General features: G+C 42.6%; 1 protein-coding gene across 1 annotated transcript in view; it reads right to left on the reverse strand.

Annotated features, from left to right (window-relative positions):
* Nucleotides 1–6,122: 6,122 nt before the first annotated feature.
* Nucleotides 6,123–19,263, reverse strand: part of RHOJ (ras homolog family member J) — an 86,719-nt gene continuing 73,578 nt past the window's right edge. The window contains exon 5 of the mRNA XM_081090318.1: nt 6,123–8,695. Coding sequence (XP_080946444.1) covers nt 8,552–8,695 — 144 coding nt within the window. The 3' untranslated portion in view covers nt 6,123–8,551. The remainder of the gene's footprint in view (nt 8,696–19,263) is intronic.

The raw sequence follows: 19,263 nt of genomic DNA on the forward strand, positions 1-19,263 counted from the left end.
CCCTCTTGGAGTCTGCATATGGAAATGAAAACATTTTGGGGGACCAATGTTCCTGCGTGGAATTAAGACATCCAGACTTTTAAAATATGTGGGAAACATTTTTAAGATGAAGATTTTGCTCAGCTTTTGGCTCCGGCTTGTGCGAGCTCAGAAGCTAATGTTGAAACACCTCCCCAGTTGAAACATAAGTACCAGGTAATGAGAAACCGAGTCCAGCTGAAATCGGCTGCAGATTTCAGCATTAACAAATCCAGAGCCAACTTCAGGACACAGCCAAAGGAACTACTGTAGCACCCGTTCACTCATGCCAACCTCTGGAAGCTGCAGACAGGTGGAGGGACAGAAGCCAGTGGGCTCTGATTGGGGGGTCTTCTTCTTTAGCACTTAATTCTTCCTTTTTAAAAATGTATTTTTTAAATTTATTACAGAGAGGAAGGGAGAGGGAGAGAAACATCAATGATGAGAGAGAATCATTGATGGGCTGCCTCCTGCAGGCCTCCTACCGGGGATCAAGCCCACAACTGGGGCATGTGCCTTTGGCCAGAATGGAACCTGGAACCCTTCAGTCCGTAGGCCGACGCTCTATCCACTGGGCCAAACCAGCTCGGGCAGCATTCATTATTTCAATGTGCTTCATTCAGTAGGAACATTTTTATTCAAATGAAGAGAGGCTCTCAGATATCTTGGACTGGGATTTCATGTTATTGTCATAGTAAAGGGACAGTGACTCAAACATTTAAAAATTACAGGTAAATAGATCCTTGAAGAGAGATTGATTATGGATGCCAGTTCTCTTGCCTTATTCATTTCTCCTGCAGGAGATAAACTAGACTTTGCTGTATGGGCTGGGGAAGGAAGTGGCTGTGGGTGTGCAGGGCCGTGGAGGCTGCCGGAGGGCAGGCAGTCCCCGTGTGAGACACTTTTGGCAGCTCGCACCAGTGGTTATGAGCAAGCAATCAGCGGTGCACCTGCAATAATGAACATAATCCTTGGTAAGACTCCGTTTTGGGGTTTGACTAAACCCTTCCAAGAACGCCAGCCACGTTGGGTAGCCAAGCTGCTCCCAGATGTAAACACTTTCCCAGTTTAAAAGCCTTTCAGTGTAACAGCATCTTGAAGACAAGTGGGTTCCTGTAGCCGAGAGCGTGAAGGCAGACCTGTCGGCAGGGCCAAGGGAAGCTGCTGCAGGGAGCAGAAGCCGGCCCTGGGCAGAGGAGGTGACGCCGTGAGGACTGGGTGTGCTCAGTGACATCAGGTGCTTTTTCTGCCATTTCCAGGGGCAGAGGGAGTGGCAACCCTCATGCTCTTTCTTCGTTTGTTTGAAGGGAGGTAGGATTTGCCTTCAGAACTTCTCCAGCAACAGTGGAAGTTGAATTAGAGACGGTAGGCTTCAGTGTGTGTGTGTGTGTGCAAGTGTGTACTTTTAAAAGGGCTCTTGTACACAAAGTGGGATGTCAGCGGGAGAACAAAGCTGTTCCCTGTGATGGTTAGTAAAAACGTGTTGACTAGGTGACTACAACTCTGGCCTGTGCTCGGGCCTGCAAACAGAAAGAACTCTGGGGAACGCCCTGCTGAGAGGGCGAGCAGTTTGCAGTCAATCTATTCTGGCATCTAGAGCGCTGTGTCTTAATGAGGTTTCACCAGAAACTTTATGCCTCAGAAATGGGTTTTATCTCCACTTTCTAACTTCATGTGATATGAATCTCTCTTATTTCTTCATGGAAAACCATTCTAGGGAGCATTTTTTTTTTTTTACCCCCCTATAAACACCAGAAAGGCGTTCAGAACAGCAGTCCTTCAGAGTTAGCAGATCTTTCTCTTTTGATTCCAAAACATGCCTTTTCCTTTTCTGCAGCTGGGCAGCACATGACAAAAAAAGAAAGGGCTTCCAAAAGCCTTCTTATCCATCCAGGAAACGAACAACTCAAATATTAGTTTAAGGAATACCCAGAAGGTAGCATCTGAGAGGCAAGCGAAGCTGACGGTTTCTTCAGCAGGTAATGATGTGTCTGGATGTAAAGACTGGTGATAAGCATGGTTGTCTCATAAATCAGCATTCTCAAATATCACTGTGCCCATGAATCACCCAGGGTCTTAGTAAAATGCAGATTTGGGCCTGGCCGGCATCTCTCAGTGGTTGAGCATTGACCTATGAACCAGGAGGTCAGGGTTAAATTCCCAGTCAGGGCACATGCCCAGGTGGCAGGGTTGATCTCCTGTGTGGGGCGTGCCTCTAGGAGGCAGCAAATCAATGATTCTTTCTCATCATTGATGTTTCTCTCTCTCTCTCCCTCTCTCTTCCTCTCTGAAATAAAAAAATAAAAATAAAATGCAGATTTGGATTCATTAAGTCTGGAGTGGGCCTGAGGTTCTATAGTCCTAACTAGCTCCCAGGAAATGCTCACGTTGTTGTTTCCTGGACCACATTTTGAGTAGCAAAGGGCTAGACAATGTTCCCATTTTCTCAGAGGCCTGGGGAAGGCAGTTTCCTTGACTGGTTGCTGGAGACACCCTCAGACTACCCAGAAATGAAAATAGGAGAAAAGACGAATGACTTAAAAGTCAGAATATGGCACAAAACAAATTGCAAGGTTAAAGAGAACATGAAATAAGATGCCATTGATTGTGATAAGTGGACATAGAAAAGCCATTACGTAAGAAGAAGATTGCGAGAGAGCCGACCCTGAGCAGGTCAGCCACTCTTCCCTTGTCAGGCCGTTTCCTCTGTGGAGATGACACGGGGAGAAACAGGGGCTGTTTCAATTGGGATAAAATCCTGCTGAGATGTCCTTACACAGCAGTTGCTGTTTACTCAGAGCAAAAACAATTTAAGTCAGGCGATGAGAAGAATGTAGAATTTTGAACCTTCTGGCTCAGGGCTCCTCTAGGGAGAAAAAAAAAATCCAATTCCTTAAAAATAATTGATTTAAAAAGTGGTAGTGGGCGGTACTTTCAGGTATTTACAAAGCTGCCACAAACATATCACCTTGCTATGGAAGAGTTTTTACTATTTCTCCAAAGAATTAACATGAACTCAAAAGACTGACTTGTGCAGGGTCCCCGGGAGGCTAAGTGGGCTCTGATGGCCTCTGGGCAGGACGCGGTTCTGGGCCTGGGGGACCCTCTCAGATTGCCCCAGACATCACATTCCTAAAACAGGGATCAGAACCTGTTCACCAATCAAAGATGACTGCATATCCTGGAAGGCTAGGAGGACGTGGCTGAAAGTGCAACAAAATTACTTCAGCTAGAGAGTATCCTGAAGTTTCCGAGTCACCCCAGAACTCAGAACAAAGTGAAATGACCAGGGTAGAACATGTTTAAAACACACGCACAAAATGACTCTGGCTTGTGATAGGATATTCCCTAAGGAGAAAAAAAAAAATAGATTGTGACCAAGCTTAATCATGCATCCCTTCCTCTGATTTCCTGTGGTGGAAGTTGAAAGCCAAGAACTGTTGTTGAATTTGCATCCCGCGAATTCAGAGACGAGCCAAACCCTCCCGGACGGACGGAGGACAGACGGACGCACTCCTGCCCCAACGCAGACAGCTCTCTGGGGAGCAGGGCCAAGCCTCTGCCGCCGCCGGGAGTGCCTCTGTGTAGAGACTGGTGCTTTCATCTCCTTTCTGGTCTTCGTTGGCCATGGAAGCACCATCCATTGTTGCTCTGTCTCATATGTGTGTGCTCCGTTATTGCTGCTGTGCATTTTACATGCCATGTTTCCATTCAGATATATTTTACTGGAGATGATTAAACATCATTCATACAAAGAACTGTCTTTACAGATATCCCGAAGTCATCCATTCAGGTTTCGAGTCATGTCCATTCCCAAGGAAACTTTCAAAATGCTTTATTCATTCATATTTCTCCACGAGTTTCCCTTGACTGCCTGTTCTGTGTTAGCAGAGACAGTGTGAGCGTTATGACTTGCCCTGATGCTAAAGAGCCCCCTATCCCCCAAAACCCAAAGAGCATTGCCCAGCATTTTGTCCATTTTTAATGCATTGTGGGGTGGGGTCATCGAGAATTATCACACAATTTACCCTGTTGGTTGACTCTGTCTAGATACTGGGAAATATGGAACGCCCTCCCTTCTTCCCTGTTCCTCTAGAGACCAGGCAGAAATGAGCAATTCTCTGGGAGAATTGTCAGGTGTGTGTGTTTGTGCCTTGTGTTTGGTTTTAGCTTTCTCCCCATCCTCTAAATATTTCCTTTAAAAAAAGTACTTAACTTCCTTTGTAAGAAACGCAGTGTCCCTGACCTTCTCATTTCTTGTGTTCCTAATGGTCCTTGAAATGAAAACACTGGGTTGAGCTTCCTGATTTGTACTTGTCAGCCTGCACAATGGCTCTTAAGAGAATACCTAGTGACCTGTGGCATTCTCTGTTGAGAGAAAACGCACATTTTGCATTCTGGCATCTAAACATAGGGGTAGATTTAAAACCAAAGACATACATGGTTAGGTAATCATCTCCAGTATGGTATCGACATTCCTTCAAAGCAAAACCTCAGTCTCTAACCTTCCATCACGTTGCTGTCATGGGTAAGTTTGCCTTTAGGAATGCAATACTGCATTGTTAAAGGCTTACCTCAAGTCAAATGTTTCTTCTTGAAGACCTTCCACTTTGCGAGATCATTGCTCAGAAGACCTCAATGCTCTAAATAATGACATTTTTTGGGCTTCAATTTCTGGGTTTAAATTTTTAAATTTTCTCCTTAAATTGTGAGCATAGTTGTGATTTATTCTTTACTACTGTTTATGTTTTATTTCATTCGTGGTGGTTCTGTGAAAATAGTATATGGTTATATTCACTTCATCTGGCACTTACGGACCAGAATCTTCCAAATGGTTCTTTGCATATCATGATCAGACATATTGTTATCAAAGTCTCATAGCTAAAACTCCCTTCTTGTCATATGTGTATGACTTATTTTTTGACTTCTCAGTTTAGTGCTTCCTGGTTTGGGGATGCTGTAGTTATTACAGTTATTGAGTAACTGTTCTTTGAGTATAACTTTTCTTGGCAGAAATCAGCCCAGATTTATTCCTTTGACATAGCTTTGATTTGTGTCTTAGTACTTTTGTATTTCTAAAATAGTTCAAATAGTCCATTAATTCTACCAAACAACCAATCATCTGATTGAAAAATATCGGTCAAACTAGTTATTTGAACCATTAGAGTTGGATTACATTACTGTATACTGTGCAATTAAATTAGGATTATATTACATTGTCTACTGTGGATTTCAGGCATATCATATGTCAATCAAATTCTTGTCTCTAGGTTAGATGGATTACCTTATGTATATTGACCTGAGTCATGTGTTTGAAATGTGGCTGGGATCTATAGGAAAAACAAATGCTATTCCAGTAATATACTTACCAATGTCCAACTTAATATCTGTGATAATGATATAGTATGGAGTTGAAGGGCACTGGGTGGGAAGTAGAAAAGCAGAGATCTGTCCCAGCTCTGTTACAAAATGTCTTCTCTAACCCATCTAGGCTTAAGTTTCCTCATCTGTACAATGAGGGGCTTGGACTATAGTTTCTGAGGCCTCTTCTAGCTCTGAAAAGTTAACATCTACCAGCAAAGGGAAATGGGTTGTCCCTTCTTGACTTTGGAAAATGGTGTAGAACATTAAAGGACACTTCTTCAGATTTCTATGCCTCTTCTTATCTTTGGTTGTAGGATATAATTGTATTCAATCTTCCGGCAGAAAATACTTTTTCATGAAATGAACTACCTCTTGCCATGAAACAGGATAAATGAGTAATTGGTGTAATGATACTAACTCATTTAGGTTGCTTTTTTCTTCATTATTTTATTCAATCATTACCTCATAAGACCTCTAGGAGCCTGTGTCCCACCCACACCTAACAGTCCCTCCAGGTTCTGGTTCCAGGAGAGAGCGAGTGTGACCTTCCCCCTGTGACGGAGGTAATCCCTGTGGCCCACGAGGGAGGGATGGCCTTGGAACCATTTGCCTGTCAAGTGTACACATCTGGACAATTCTCCTTGGCTGAGCAAACATATTGCTCTCCATTTTTCATTCATATCAGTGAAAAGTGAGAGGCCCTCCAATAAGATATAACTATGCAATAATGTAACAAAATTGGCTAATGGCACTTCATTTATTACAGGGCTAAATGCTCATTACTGTTCTTAAAGAATGAATTTATAACCTCAGCAGAGTTAAGTTTATACATGGTTGATTTCTTACAAAGGTAGAAAGTCCTTGTTTTCTAGTCAAGCTTTGACTTACAAAACTTTCGTTTTCTTTTAGGTTGGTGTGTGTGTGCGCGCATTTAAGAGAATGTTGAGCAACTAGATGGGAGAGAAGGGATACAGAGTTTGAAATGTGGAAGAAGGGAAAACACATTTCAGAAATTGTAAAAAACCACACAAAATCCAAAACACTGAGGGGGTGTCATGGAAGGCCTTAACAGAGAAGACCCACTCCATAAGGTCCTATGTTTATGTGCTTCCTGCAGGGGCTAGAAAGACTGGATTTTCCTAACGGAAGGAGTGTGAATCTGGAAATTCTTAAACTAAAATTGGTGTAATTTCATGCTGCAAAGAGGCACTTTGCTTATGCAATTGAAATAAAAAATAAAGTGCCTACCTGGGTGTTTCTAGGGTAATTGTAGGCAAATGAGAGTAATTAGAAGCCTCTGCAGTCTGTAATTAAAAGCTAGGGAGTAACGAACTCTGTGATAAAAGATCCCTGGATGTTTGGGAGAGACGTACAGAAAGGACACCAATCCTTTTTGGAGGTTTTTACTTCCCTAAGGCCAAAGTTCCCGTTCATACTATGAACACATGATTTTGAAAAGCAGAGTTTGGTCCTCACAGATCTAGCCTCTAAATACACATTTGGGACGATGAGTGTGGGAAAGAGGGAGAGGCAATATTTTAGTATCAGTTATACTTGGAAAATGACATTTAAATAGAATGGGAGCTTACATGGGGGCAAGCTGAGAAGTTCAGTTGTCCCCCCTTATCTGTGGGGTACACATTTCAAGAAACCCGAGTGGATTCCTGAAACCAAATCCTATGTATATATGTTATGGTTTTTTTTTTCCCCTATACACACATATCTTTCCACTTAAAGGAAGCACTTTACAGCTTCTCTTTGGCATGTCCAAATTGCCAACGTCACTGCTCTTGCGCTTGGGGCCATTATTAAGTACAATAAGGATGACTTGAACACAGCACTGCTCTCTCATGGCAGCTGATCTGATAACTGAGATGGGTGCTAAGTGGCCAAGGGCAGGCAGTATATGCTGTCCGGTGGATACGCTGGGCAAAGGGATGGTTCATGTTCTGAGTGGGACCGAGTGGATGGTTTGTGATTTTATCACACTACTCAAAACAGCATGAAATTTTAAACTTATGAGTTGTTTGTTTCTGGAATTTTCCATTTAATATTTTCAGATAGCAATTAACCATGGTAACTGAAATGGCAGAAAGCGAAACCACAGATGGGGGGGGGGCAACTGTACTTTCAGTTGAAGCAATAGGAAAAATTAAGCCTCTTTGCTTAACTTTTGGGGACTTTTAAACGCTTACTTTTTCACGCCCCATGGCCAGACCCTTCGTTTAGATCAGGTTATTACTGCGCATGGGAGAAAGGGTGAAGGCAAAGGAGGTAAAGGGAATGCAATGGGGAAGGGAGGGAGCAGGAAAGTCCACTTTGCTGAATAAAGAATATTTCATATGATAAGTCTGCCATATTCTCCCCCCCCCCCCAATCATTTGATTGAAAAGCAAAAATACTACTTTTAAAAACACAGCTCATTCCTAATTTGCCATGACGATATATAATACAGAAAAAATAAGGCTACCTATCAACATAAGCATTTCCAGGGTGAATCTTTGGCAAAAATGTAACCAGCAACAATTCATTCAACCAGGTTCCAAAATCATGGCCCTGAAATTTCCAAAGTCTTAACTCAGAAAGGTTTTCTTGTCTCTTCTTATAGTCAGGCATTCAGAGGTCCAAGTTGGTTCTAAAAGCTTTGGTAGAAACAGGCTGAAGGTAGAAATGAAGACAAAATACTTTGTCTTTAGGCTAATTTGGTATGGATTTGTAAGGCCCGGGTACGCTGGCAAATTAGTAAATTTCCTAAAAGAACACCAGTGACTAAGCCACACAGGAAGAGTAGCCGACTCAGTAAAAGAGGTTAGTACTGCAGTGCCATGTTTTGTAAAATACATTGAGTAAGGCCACCAGGACAGGAACCAAGCGTCTCTTCTGGTTTTCCCGACGATTTCCCATCAGCCGCACGTTTGCGGGAGGGGGCGATGCAGGACAGTCTTTGACTTGGCTGACCCCGCTCCGCATTCCCGAGGGCGCGCAGGGCGGGCGCTGTGGCTGCAGGGAGGGCGTGGCAGTGGCTGGCTAGTGGCTGTGCGTGGAGGCTCAGGGCGCAGAAGAAGCCCGCGGGTGCAGGGTCCCGCCCTCCTCAGGGCCTTGAGCTTGGTCGCAGAGGCTGGCTGTCCTTCTGGCCCGTAAGTGGGGTGGAGGCGGGTCTCACTCCACCTCAGATAATCGAACAGCAGCGGTGACACCCGGAGCAGCGTTTCTTTTTCTTGGGGTGGAAAATGGTGAAGATGGCTTCATCAAACACCGCCTTGAGACCTTTCTGAGTCAGGGCCGAGCATTCCAGGTAGCACTGTGCTCCGATCTTAAACACACAAGAGAGAAAGGCATGAGAGGAGAGACAGAAAGGCACCCTGGGGTCAGCCCTCCGCCCAGCCAAGGGCTGTTGCAGCTGGTTCCTCAAACAGCCTGGGCGGTGGTTTGGATGTTTGTTTGTTAAGCCTCACGCGAGGATATGTTTCCATTGATTTTTGGAGAGAGTGGGCGGGGGAGAGACAGAGAGAAACATCTCCGTGAGAGAGACACATCACATTGATTGGGTGCCTCCTGCACACACCACAACTAGGGAAGGGTTATTAAGCCTGCAACCCACATACATGCCCTTGAACATGCCCTTGACTGGAATCGAACCCTGGACCTTTCAGTCCGTAGGGCAACACTCTATCCACTGAGCCAAACCAGCTAGGGAGGTTGTTTTGTTTTCTTTTGCATTTCACTTGGCCTCTGCTATTCTGATTTTTTGTATGTTTATATCTTTTACTTTCTACCATTAGCAATAAATGGTTATGAACCACTTTTGGTAAGCAATGCATTCTGAAAGTCATCCATAACCATTTATTCCTTGTATAAAGTTATGAAAATAGAGGATTGTATTATGGTCTCAATATATTTTGTGAACAACAGGTGTGAGCATCCTCTCATTTGTACCCCGAATGTATAAATTGGGTACAAGTGAAATATATTTATCGCCTTCTGTACATGGTAAGGCAAAGTGTCAACTTGATTGATAAAACATGAGAAGAGAATGGGTATATGGTTTTACAGGTCATTCTTGAATACAATGCACTTCTGGTAAGGTGTCTCTCAGCAAGGTAATATCCAATTGATATTATTATTTGGTTTTGAGATACTTTAAAAGGCATATTTTTAAGCAGTTAAAACACCCAAAGCATGAAAAAATAAAAATCATAAAATGCACTTGCTAGAGACAACCTCCTTGTCAGTAGACAGTCTATGCATATTTACAGATAAAATAGTTTGTGCTTGCTTAGAGCTTTATTTCAAAGCCTTTAATGATTTCATACTATGGTATATTTGATAATCACAAAATCCCTGTGAGAAATATAAAAACTCAGGCCAGAACTATAGATTCTCATTAGAAAAACTGTAGGGCAAAGCAGACCATGTTTTGCCATCAACTTCATGAGGTACGTCATGAGAGGGTGACCTGGAGTTTTAAGTTCTCACAAAGTCAGTATGAGCCAACAGTTTGATGTGGGCCTTTAATATTAAGGACATATAGAGAAATGCTTCTATAATATGCTTCATATTACAAGAATAACTGAAGAATTAAAGCAGGTTTAGAAGAGGGTAGCTGAATGGTGAGCTCCTAGAAACCAAAGCAGATAAATGACTCAACCAGGGTAGCAAAACCACATGTCTATTAGGGCCAGTAGCTGATGCCAATGATAAAGCAGGGCTGGTGCGAGACGATAGGGAGTGGTGGGGATTGCGGCGTGCTGTGAAGTGCACACCACCTCTAGAGTTGGCGGTATTACTCAGCTTTGGGCAATGTTGCCATGCAGGAATGTTGGTTCACTGTTGCCCAGCTCTGTATTTTTCAAGAGGAGTTGGACATTTGGATTTTTAGTTAATGTTTACCAATTTTCAAAATGCTCTGTGGGCCAAGCAAAACACTGACGTGGGATATCTTTGGCAGCAGCTGGCCAGTTTGTAATGTGTGGACCAAAGAAATTTATGGCTTAGCTTAGAACAGAGTGGGAAAAGCTCCAGAAGGAACATGAACTGTTTAAGGACATCCAAATAGAAAGCGAAAGAACTAGACCCAGAATCTGGGTCTCTTCTCTGTGTGTTTTTTGCCTTGTTCCAAGACAGAAACTGTGACCCTTATCACTCAGCCAGAAGCTGGTCAAGTAGACAATCAAAGAAGTGAGGTTGTGCACTCACTTGAAAGCCCACAGATATAAAACTAAGCATGAAATAAAATTGTTCCGATTAGGTTTAGATATGCACTTTTTTTGGGTGTGTGTGTGTGTGTGTGTGTAAAGAATGGTTACTATCTGAGCCAAAGGAGAATATCCAAAGAAAAGATATTGGATCTTGAAGCTCGATTTTATGGCTTTCATTTGACCATGGCTTTCATTTGACCATGGCTTGACCTTTGAATTAGAACATAACTTTTGTTTTTTAATAATGAAAAACAGTTTCAAGAGAGGGATAAAAGGTAGAGAAATTTTCTTAACAATGCCATGAAATGTCATTTATCACATTTTGGGATTGTGTCCAGTGCTCGATATAAACACCTGTGAAAAGCACACTACCCTAGTGAACGTGTCAACCGAATGACTGCTTGAAGTGTGCTAGCTCTTGTCAGTCATCCTGAAAACTGCCCCGAAAGGGCCCTGGGGCCATTCTGTCTGGAATACCTCCTCACTAATGATCCCGAGCCTCAGCAGACTCTGGAAATTACAGGAGAGCTGGGCTGAGCTCGGCTCACACGTGGGGTTCTGGGCTGTCTGGTCCTACAAGATGGGCCAGGACACTCTCTCCTTCTCCCCCACGGTGCTGCTGAGTGTGTCACCATTTGCCTTTTGATGGTGCAGGAGGAGCCCAAACTTGTCTTTTCCAATTCAGACATTTCTGAAGATAATGAAATAGATCAAGGAATTACTGTGTCACTGGGTCACTGTAACATTATTTTGTACTCATGTATCCAGGAAGAGTAGCAGGCAGATTATGGGTGTGATTTGGGAGCCGTGTGTGAGAAACAGAACCCAGTTATGAGGTGAGTACTGTTAACCATGTATCAAGTGCTGTGAGGGTCAGAGGGAAGAATGCATCCTGGTGCAGGGAAAAGGCACAGCCATGTGATACGGATTGCTAGCAAACAAACACCCTCCCCCCCAACTAAAACAAAGCATACCATTTGCACCCTCAAAGATGCAAAGGGAATCTGTCTCAAGGAAATATTGCTTTTCTCTTCAAAAAAAATATTTTTATTGATTTTCAGAGAGAAAGACAGAGAGAGGGAGAAAGAGAAACTTGGATGTGAGAATGAAACACCTGTCAGCTGCCTCCTGCATGACTACTGCTCATGATCGAGCCCACAACCTAGGCATGTGCCCTGAATGGGAATCGAACCAGCAACCTTTTGGTGCACAGGACAATACCCAACTAATGGGTCACACTGGCCAGGGCAAATATTGCTTCTCTACAGCAGCTATGGCCTCTGCTTCTTGGTGCAAAGTGACCTACACAGACATGTATTTAGATTAGAACCAACCTATAAGAGCTTAGGATTTGCAGACCCTTGTTTAGATACACATGCTAGCAATCTGGAACATGCCTCACCAAGAGGATTTCTTTTCAGGAAAATAAAAAAGATTTAGGAATGTAAACTGAGCGAACACTTTTCTAATCAATCAATCTCTCTCTCTCTGTCTCAAAGCTTAATATGCAAATTGTCTCCTCGGGAGTTCAACTGAGAGACCAGGAGTTTGATCATTCGCTATGATGTGCTCTGACCACCAGGGGGCGGTGCAGGATGAAGGAAGGCCTCTGCCAGCAGCCTGTAGCCAGGGAAGGGAGGCCCCAGCTGGCAGCCAGAAGGCCCTGACTGGCCCTGGTCACCGGCCAGACCTAGGGACCCTACCTGTGCATGAATTTCATGCACTGGGCCTTCAGTAACTTTATAAGCTGGGACATTTATCAGAGGTGTGCAGAACATACAAATATCTGATAAGAAGAAATTGAAAAGAAATAAACAAACCCGCAATGACTAATCAAGTGGAAGAAAACTTAGTCCTCTTTCCAGGCTGTCCTTGCTGAGGTACAGAATAAGGGTGTGACTGGAAGGAATAGAGGCAAAGAGGTTTTTCCAGCTGTAGACATGTCTGAGAGGGCACACAGATTCAATAACAACTACAGTTTGCTGAGCCAGACCTTGTGTTAAATTAGGTAATTTAATCGTCCACAAGAACCTTATGAAGTAAATCTATCACCATCCTCATTTGCAGCTCATTTGATGCCCAGAAAAGGTTAGGGAACCTTCATCAGGCCTCAAAACTGAGACAATGATGGAGGTTTGAATTTGTTTGTTTCCAGAGCCAGAGTCTTAACCACTCTGCTGGGCTGTGTCTAGCCAGCGTAAAGATGTGGCTGAAAGAGCAAAAGTAATGAACAAATAGAGAAGGAAAGGAAAAGTAAGGCATTTCCTATAAATGGAGAGGAGAGGTTAGTGGAATAAACAGAGTAAGCTGGAATCTAAAGGAACGGCTAATAGCATGGAGGTTCTTTTTTTCTTATTTAAGAATTAGAAATGATACACAGAGAGGGCAACTTGAGAGCCAAGAAACGGAAAAAGAACTGAATGGCTTGTGTGAGAAAATCCATCTCTACAAATCAGTATTATCATCAAATTCTGAAAGAGGAAAAGCGTTTGTTAGCCCAATGAATCTGCTATGGATTTTTTTAAGACTGTACAGAGGAGATTACCAACTCAAGGGCAGGTAATGTGAGTGCATTCCTTGAGTCTGTAGGTAATATGGAGTGGTGGGAATTGTGGCAAACTGAAGACTCACAGCTTGTCTAAAACACTGTTTAAAACTTGTAGTTGATCTGAAAATGCTGGCTACTTAGGACAGACCTGATTTTTTTAGAAGCCAGAACTGTGTACATTTATGTAAAGTTTTCAAATTGTTCAACATTGGCCACTAAATCACATTAAAAGTATCTGTGTGGACTGATCAAAAGATTTATAGGTGAAATTTGGCCCATCACTTGCCAATGTGCTCCTTAGGCTTTAAAGAAGTGGTTCTCAACCTTCCTAATGCCGTGACCCTTTAATACAGTTCCTCATGTTGTGGTGACCCCCAACCATAAAATTATTTTCGTTGCTACTTCAAAACTGTAATTTTGCTACTGTTATGAATCGTAATGTAAATATCTGATATGCAGGATGTATTTTCATTGTTACAAATTGAACATAATTAAAGCACAGTGATTAATCCCCCAAACAATATGTAATTATATATGTGTTTTCTGATGGTCTTAGGCGACCCCTGTGAAAGGGTCATTCGACCCCCAAGGGGTCGCAACCCACAGGTTGAGAACCACTGCTTTAAAGGATGCTTTTGCATGTACTGGTCCCCCTATTTGAAAATTTTCTCCTCAGTCTCCTATGTTTGTCCACCTGACAAATATCCTTGTCCTTTAAACCTGGCTCAGATACTGACTGCTCCAAAATTTTTTCTCTGAATTCTTCTCCCCTGAATGAATCCGTTACTCCCTTTTCTCTAGTACATGCGTTGTATTTATTCAGTTGGCATGCTTTTGTTTGCCTGTCTCTCTGCTCTTCTAGCCTATGGGCCTTTTGAGGGCAGGGGCTATCTCTCTCCTCTCTGTAACGCACACCTCAGTGATAAAGTGACAGGTTTCAATGCCAACAGGAGAAAGAGGACATGGTATATAAAACCAACCATGGAGGGTAGCAGTGACTTTTGCCATCAGGGGGAGAGTAGTGAAGCCTACAGTTGATGATCATGGCTGAACGTCGATTACAGGATTTTTGCAGCAATTGTGCTGCTTTAACCCCTCCCCCGCCCCCAGTGCCTATTATTAACCCAGCAAGAAACAGTGTTGAAACAAAGAGTAAGAACAACAACATATAGGCACAAGGTGAAGAAAGTGGCAGGAAAGGGGGTAAAGAGGCCAAAGACAGAAAAAGGGAAAATGGTAAGTGTTTTAGTAAGAAATACCTTAGGAAGACTGAGCTTAGAAAATCATTTTTAGGTTGTATCAGGCAGAATTGGGAAAGAGACACACAGAGAATTATAATCTTAGAGCTAAAGTGTGGCAAAGCTCCTGGCACATATTGGGTATTCAGTCAATTATTGTTGAATATATCTAGCAATGTGGGCACACACAAATGAGCAAAGGATGGGAAAAGTAGGCTGAAGATGAGAAAATGCAATGATGGAAAGAAGAGGGAGGATCAAACAAGTACAGGGATAACAATGAATATTTATTATAAATTGGTAGAAAGTACTCATGTAAATGTGATTGACTTTGGCGTGTAAAAAATTATAAATATATATGATGCAAAGATATCTTTAAATATGAAATGCTATTTGAGAGCAAAAAGAGATGATAGATGAAAAATGCTTTGGAAAGTGAAAAGTACTGAACAAAAGGAATTGGATATGAAAAATGTCAACTTGCAAAGTGTTTAAGGTCTGGGGAGAATATGCACATTAAATATGGGCCTTAAGTCTGGCTGGTGTTGTTCAGTGGTGGAGCACTGACCCAGGAATCAAGAGATTGTGGTTTGATTCCCGGTCATGGCACATGCCCGGGTTGCAGGCTCAATCACTGGAAGGGGGCATGCAGGCGGTAGCCAATCAATGATGTTTCTCTCATCGATGTTTCTATCTCTCTATCCCTCTCCCTTCATCTCTCTATAAAAAAAATCAATAAAAACATATTTTTTAAAAATATGGGCCTTCAGCATATAAAAAGAAGCCCTGAATCTAAGGATTTCTTTTCAGATTAGGGGAGGGGAAAAGGAACGTTATGGTTAAAGCCCACTTTCATATCTCAGCTCTGTCACCTTCTAGTGGTGTGGCTTTAACTACTCTGGGTCCTAGTTTTCTCTAGGAAAGTGGAGATAATAATATACACGCCTCAAGGGGTTGCTGTGAGGATTAATGAAGACAAGGCATGTAAAGCATTGGCACCAGGCCTAGCACACTGCGCACACACCATAAATGCCAGATGTTATTATAAACTGCTTGACAGGAAAGTGAGGCAGCAGAGAAACTTAAAGCATCACTATAATTACATGAATTGTGATGAAACAAGTTAAGCTCTTGTTTGGTTTTCTTCTAAATTGGATCTTGTAAGCTAAACATTATTCTCTCCGTATCTGGCAGCAGATTTGTATGGAACCACAAAATACCCCAAAGAGCCAAAGCAATTCTTAGAAAAGAGAATGAAGCTGGAGGTATCACACTACCTGACTCCAAAATTATATTACAGAGCTATGATAATTAAACAGCATGGTATTGGCAGAAAAACAGACACACAGACCAATGGAACAGAATTGAGAGCTCAGAAATAAAACCACATGTATATGGGCAAATAATTTTTGACAAAGGAGCCAAAAACACACAATGGAGAAAAGAAAGTCTCTTCAATAAAAGGTGCTGGAAAGTCTCTTCAATAAAAGGTGATTTGGAAAGCCAAATCCAAAAAGAAAGAAACTATTATAGTTTGTCTCCATGTACAAAAATTAATTCAAAATGGAACAAAGACCTAAATATAGGATCTGAAACAATAAATTACATAGAAGAAAACATAGGTACTAAACTTTGGACCTTGGTCATAGGGAACATTTTATGAATTTGACCCCAAAGACAGGAGAAGTAAAAGAAAAAGTACATGAATGGACTATATTAATCTAAAATGCTTCTGCACTGCAAAAGAAACCACCAGTAAAATAAAAAGGCAACCAACTGAATCAGAGAGGTTATTTGCAAACAACAGCTTCAACAAGAGGTTAATATCCAAAATATATAAAGAACTCATACAACTTAACACCAAACAAACAATCCAATTTAAAAGAATGGGCAGAGGACATGAATAGACATACAAATGGCCAACAGATTTATGAAAAGGTATTCAATTTCACTAGCTATTAGGGAAATGCAAATCAAAACTACAATGAGAACCACCGCACACCTGCTAGAATGGCCATTAGCAACAAGATAGGCAATAACAGGTGTTGGAGAGGTAGTGGAGAAAAAGGAGCCCTCATTCACTGCTGGTGGGACTGTGGACTTGTACAACACTATGGAAAACCTGGCAGTTCCTAAAAAAATTAGGAATAGAGTTACGATATGACAAACAATCCTGCTTCTGGGTATCTAACAAAAAACCCTCAAAAACAGTTATTTGCAAAGATATATGCATCCCTATGTTAACTGCAACATTATTCATGGTGGTCAAGACATGGAGAAAACCAAAGTGTTCTCGATAGAGGATTGGATAAAGAAGATGTGGTACCTATACTAATAAAAGTGTAATATGCCAATTAGACCAGATAGACTGGACATCTTCCGGTCATCCGCTCCTCCTTCTGGACAAAGCCACAGTGGCAGGGGCTGAGGCAGAGGTGGTTAGGGTGATCAGGCCAGCAGGGGAGCAGTTAGGGGCGATCAGGCCAGCAGGGGAGGGTGGTTAGGGGCGATTATGCCAGCAGGCAGAGGCAGTTAGGGGTGATCAGGCTGGCAGGCAGAGGTGATTAGGGGGAATCAGGCCAGCAGGCAGAGGCAATTAGGAGCAATCAGGCAGGCAAGCAGAAGGGTTAGGGGTGATCAGGCAGGCAGGCAGGCAGGTGAGCAGTTAGGAACCAGCAGTCCCGGATTATGAGAGGGATGTTCAACTGCTGGTTTAGGCCCGATCCCTGCAGGCAGTCGGACATCCCCTGAGAGGTCCCAGATTGGAGAGGGTGCAGGCCAGGCTGAGGGACAACCCCTGTGCACAAATTTTGTGCACTGGGCCTCTAATCTATAATAATAAAAGCATAATATGCTAATTAGACCAGATGTCCTTCTGGATGACCTTCTGGACAAAGCCAGGGCTGTGAGGGAAGCCTGGGTCCCGGGTGCCAGAGGGAAGCTGGTACTGGCAGCCAGAGGAAGGAAGGCCTACTCTTGTATGAATTTCGTGCATTGGGCCTCTAATATATACATAATGGTGTACTACTCAGCCATAAGAAAAGGTGGAATTCTGCCATTTGTGACAACATGGATGGACCTTGAGAATATTATGCTAAGTGAAATGTCAGACAGAAAAAGCTAAGAACCATATGATTTCACTCATATGTGGGTTATGAAACTCATAGACACACACAAGAGTATGGTGGTTACCAGAGGGAAGGGGTGGAGGATAGTAAAGGGGCCAAACATATAAAAGAAGCCCCAAACCTAAGGGTTTGTTTTCAGATTAGAGGAGGGGGCAGAGGAACGTGGTGGTTAAAGCCCACTTTCATATCTCAGCTCTGCCACCTTCTAGTGGTGTGGCTTTAACTACTCTGGGTCCCAGTTTTCTCTAGGAAAGTGCAGATAATAATATACACACGTCAGGGGGTTGCTGTGAGGATTAATGAAGACAAGGCATGTAAAGCATTGGCACCAGGCCTAGCACACTGCGCACACTCCGTAAATGCCAGATGTTATTATAAACTGCTTGACAGGAAAGTGAGGGAGCAGAGAAACTTAAAGCATCTCTATAATTACATGAATTGTGATGAAACAAGTTAAACTCTTGCTTGATTTTCTTCTAAATTGGATTTTGTAAGCTAAACATGATTCTCTCTATATCTGAGAGCAGTTGCTAGGAGAAGCTGGCAAAAGGCAATAAAGTGGTGAACTCAGCCATTGTTCCTAAAATAAGTATGAAATGAGATGGGAGGCTCTGGAACGACTTCTTTTCAGAGGGAAAAAACAACTCCCCAAGTGAGAAGTCAGGCTAGGAAGCTGATGATGGCGGGAGACAGGCCTAAAGCAAGGGATACGGAAACTGCGCTCCTTGGAAAAAACCCTGCTGGTGCTGAGCATTGGGACCTTGTTGTGAAAAATGTGCAGCTGGGAATCACATACAACTATTTGTGGAGGCATATATTTATGCGCCTTTGTAAGGTCATTTAAGCTGGATGTTTGAGGAAAAGGTAGAAGAACCTATAGACATATCTACCCATTTTACAGGAGGGAAAATAAATAGTTGGAGGAGAGTTTACACAATGGTCAGGTGCGCAGGTGTGACGTCCGCAGAGCTGGAATAGAATTAATTGTTGGTGTTATTATCAGCTGTGTAAATCAAACTTGTTTGTCTTCCTAAGACTCTGTTCCCTCACCTGTAAGATGGGACAAACCCTATCTGCTTGGAAGAGTTATCATGAGGCTGAAATGAGACAGCTTGTGAAGTGCAGAGCATATACTAACAACTGCGAGAAAGGCTCACACTGGTAGTTGACATTACCATCCACAGAAGTAGGAAGCGTTCAGTCCCTCAAGTATTTGTGAAATATTCTCATGAATCACACCCATAAAAACAGAAGTTATTGAACTGATTTCTATTCAAGTGTATCGTGATTAGTTTTGGTGCCTATAAGAAAGTTTTAATAAGAGGAATGCATATGCTTTTGTTAATGAAGCATTTGTAGTTAATTTGTTCTTGATCAGTTTAAAAGGGTAGCTCCTATTTCTGCTTGGGGCATGCATTTTTCAGGGTTAGTTTCTCTAGAAAGTAAAAGAAATGTCTGAAATCGCTGGCCTGGGTTGATGGATTTGTGGCTAAATTAACGAAGGGTGGATTCAGCTTATGAAAAAAGATTTATAATCCTTTTGCCTATTTTAGTGTCTGTTTTTGCACACATCTCAGTGGTAATCGGGAGACAAAGATTTGGTGTCTGGCAAATAGCTTTTTAAAGTATTCCCCCGCCCCACCCCCACCCCCAACTCCCCAAATCACTATTCATGTTAAGAGTGAAGAAAGGTCTGAGAAAACAATTCCAGCTGTGAGCGAATGGCTGTTATCTGCAGCTTGGATTCTCCAACTAGTTACCTTTCGGTC

This window comes from Myotis nattereri (genome assembly GCF_964212035.1).
Source record: "Myotis nattereri genome assembly, chromosome: 1".
Lineage (NCBI taxonomy): Eukaryota > Metazoa > Chordata > Mammalia > Chiroptera > Vespertilionidae > Myotis > Myotis nattereri.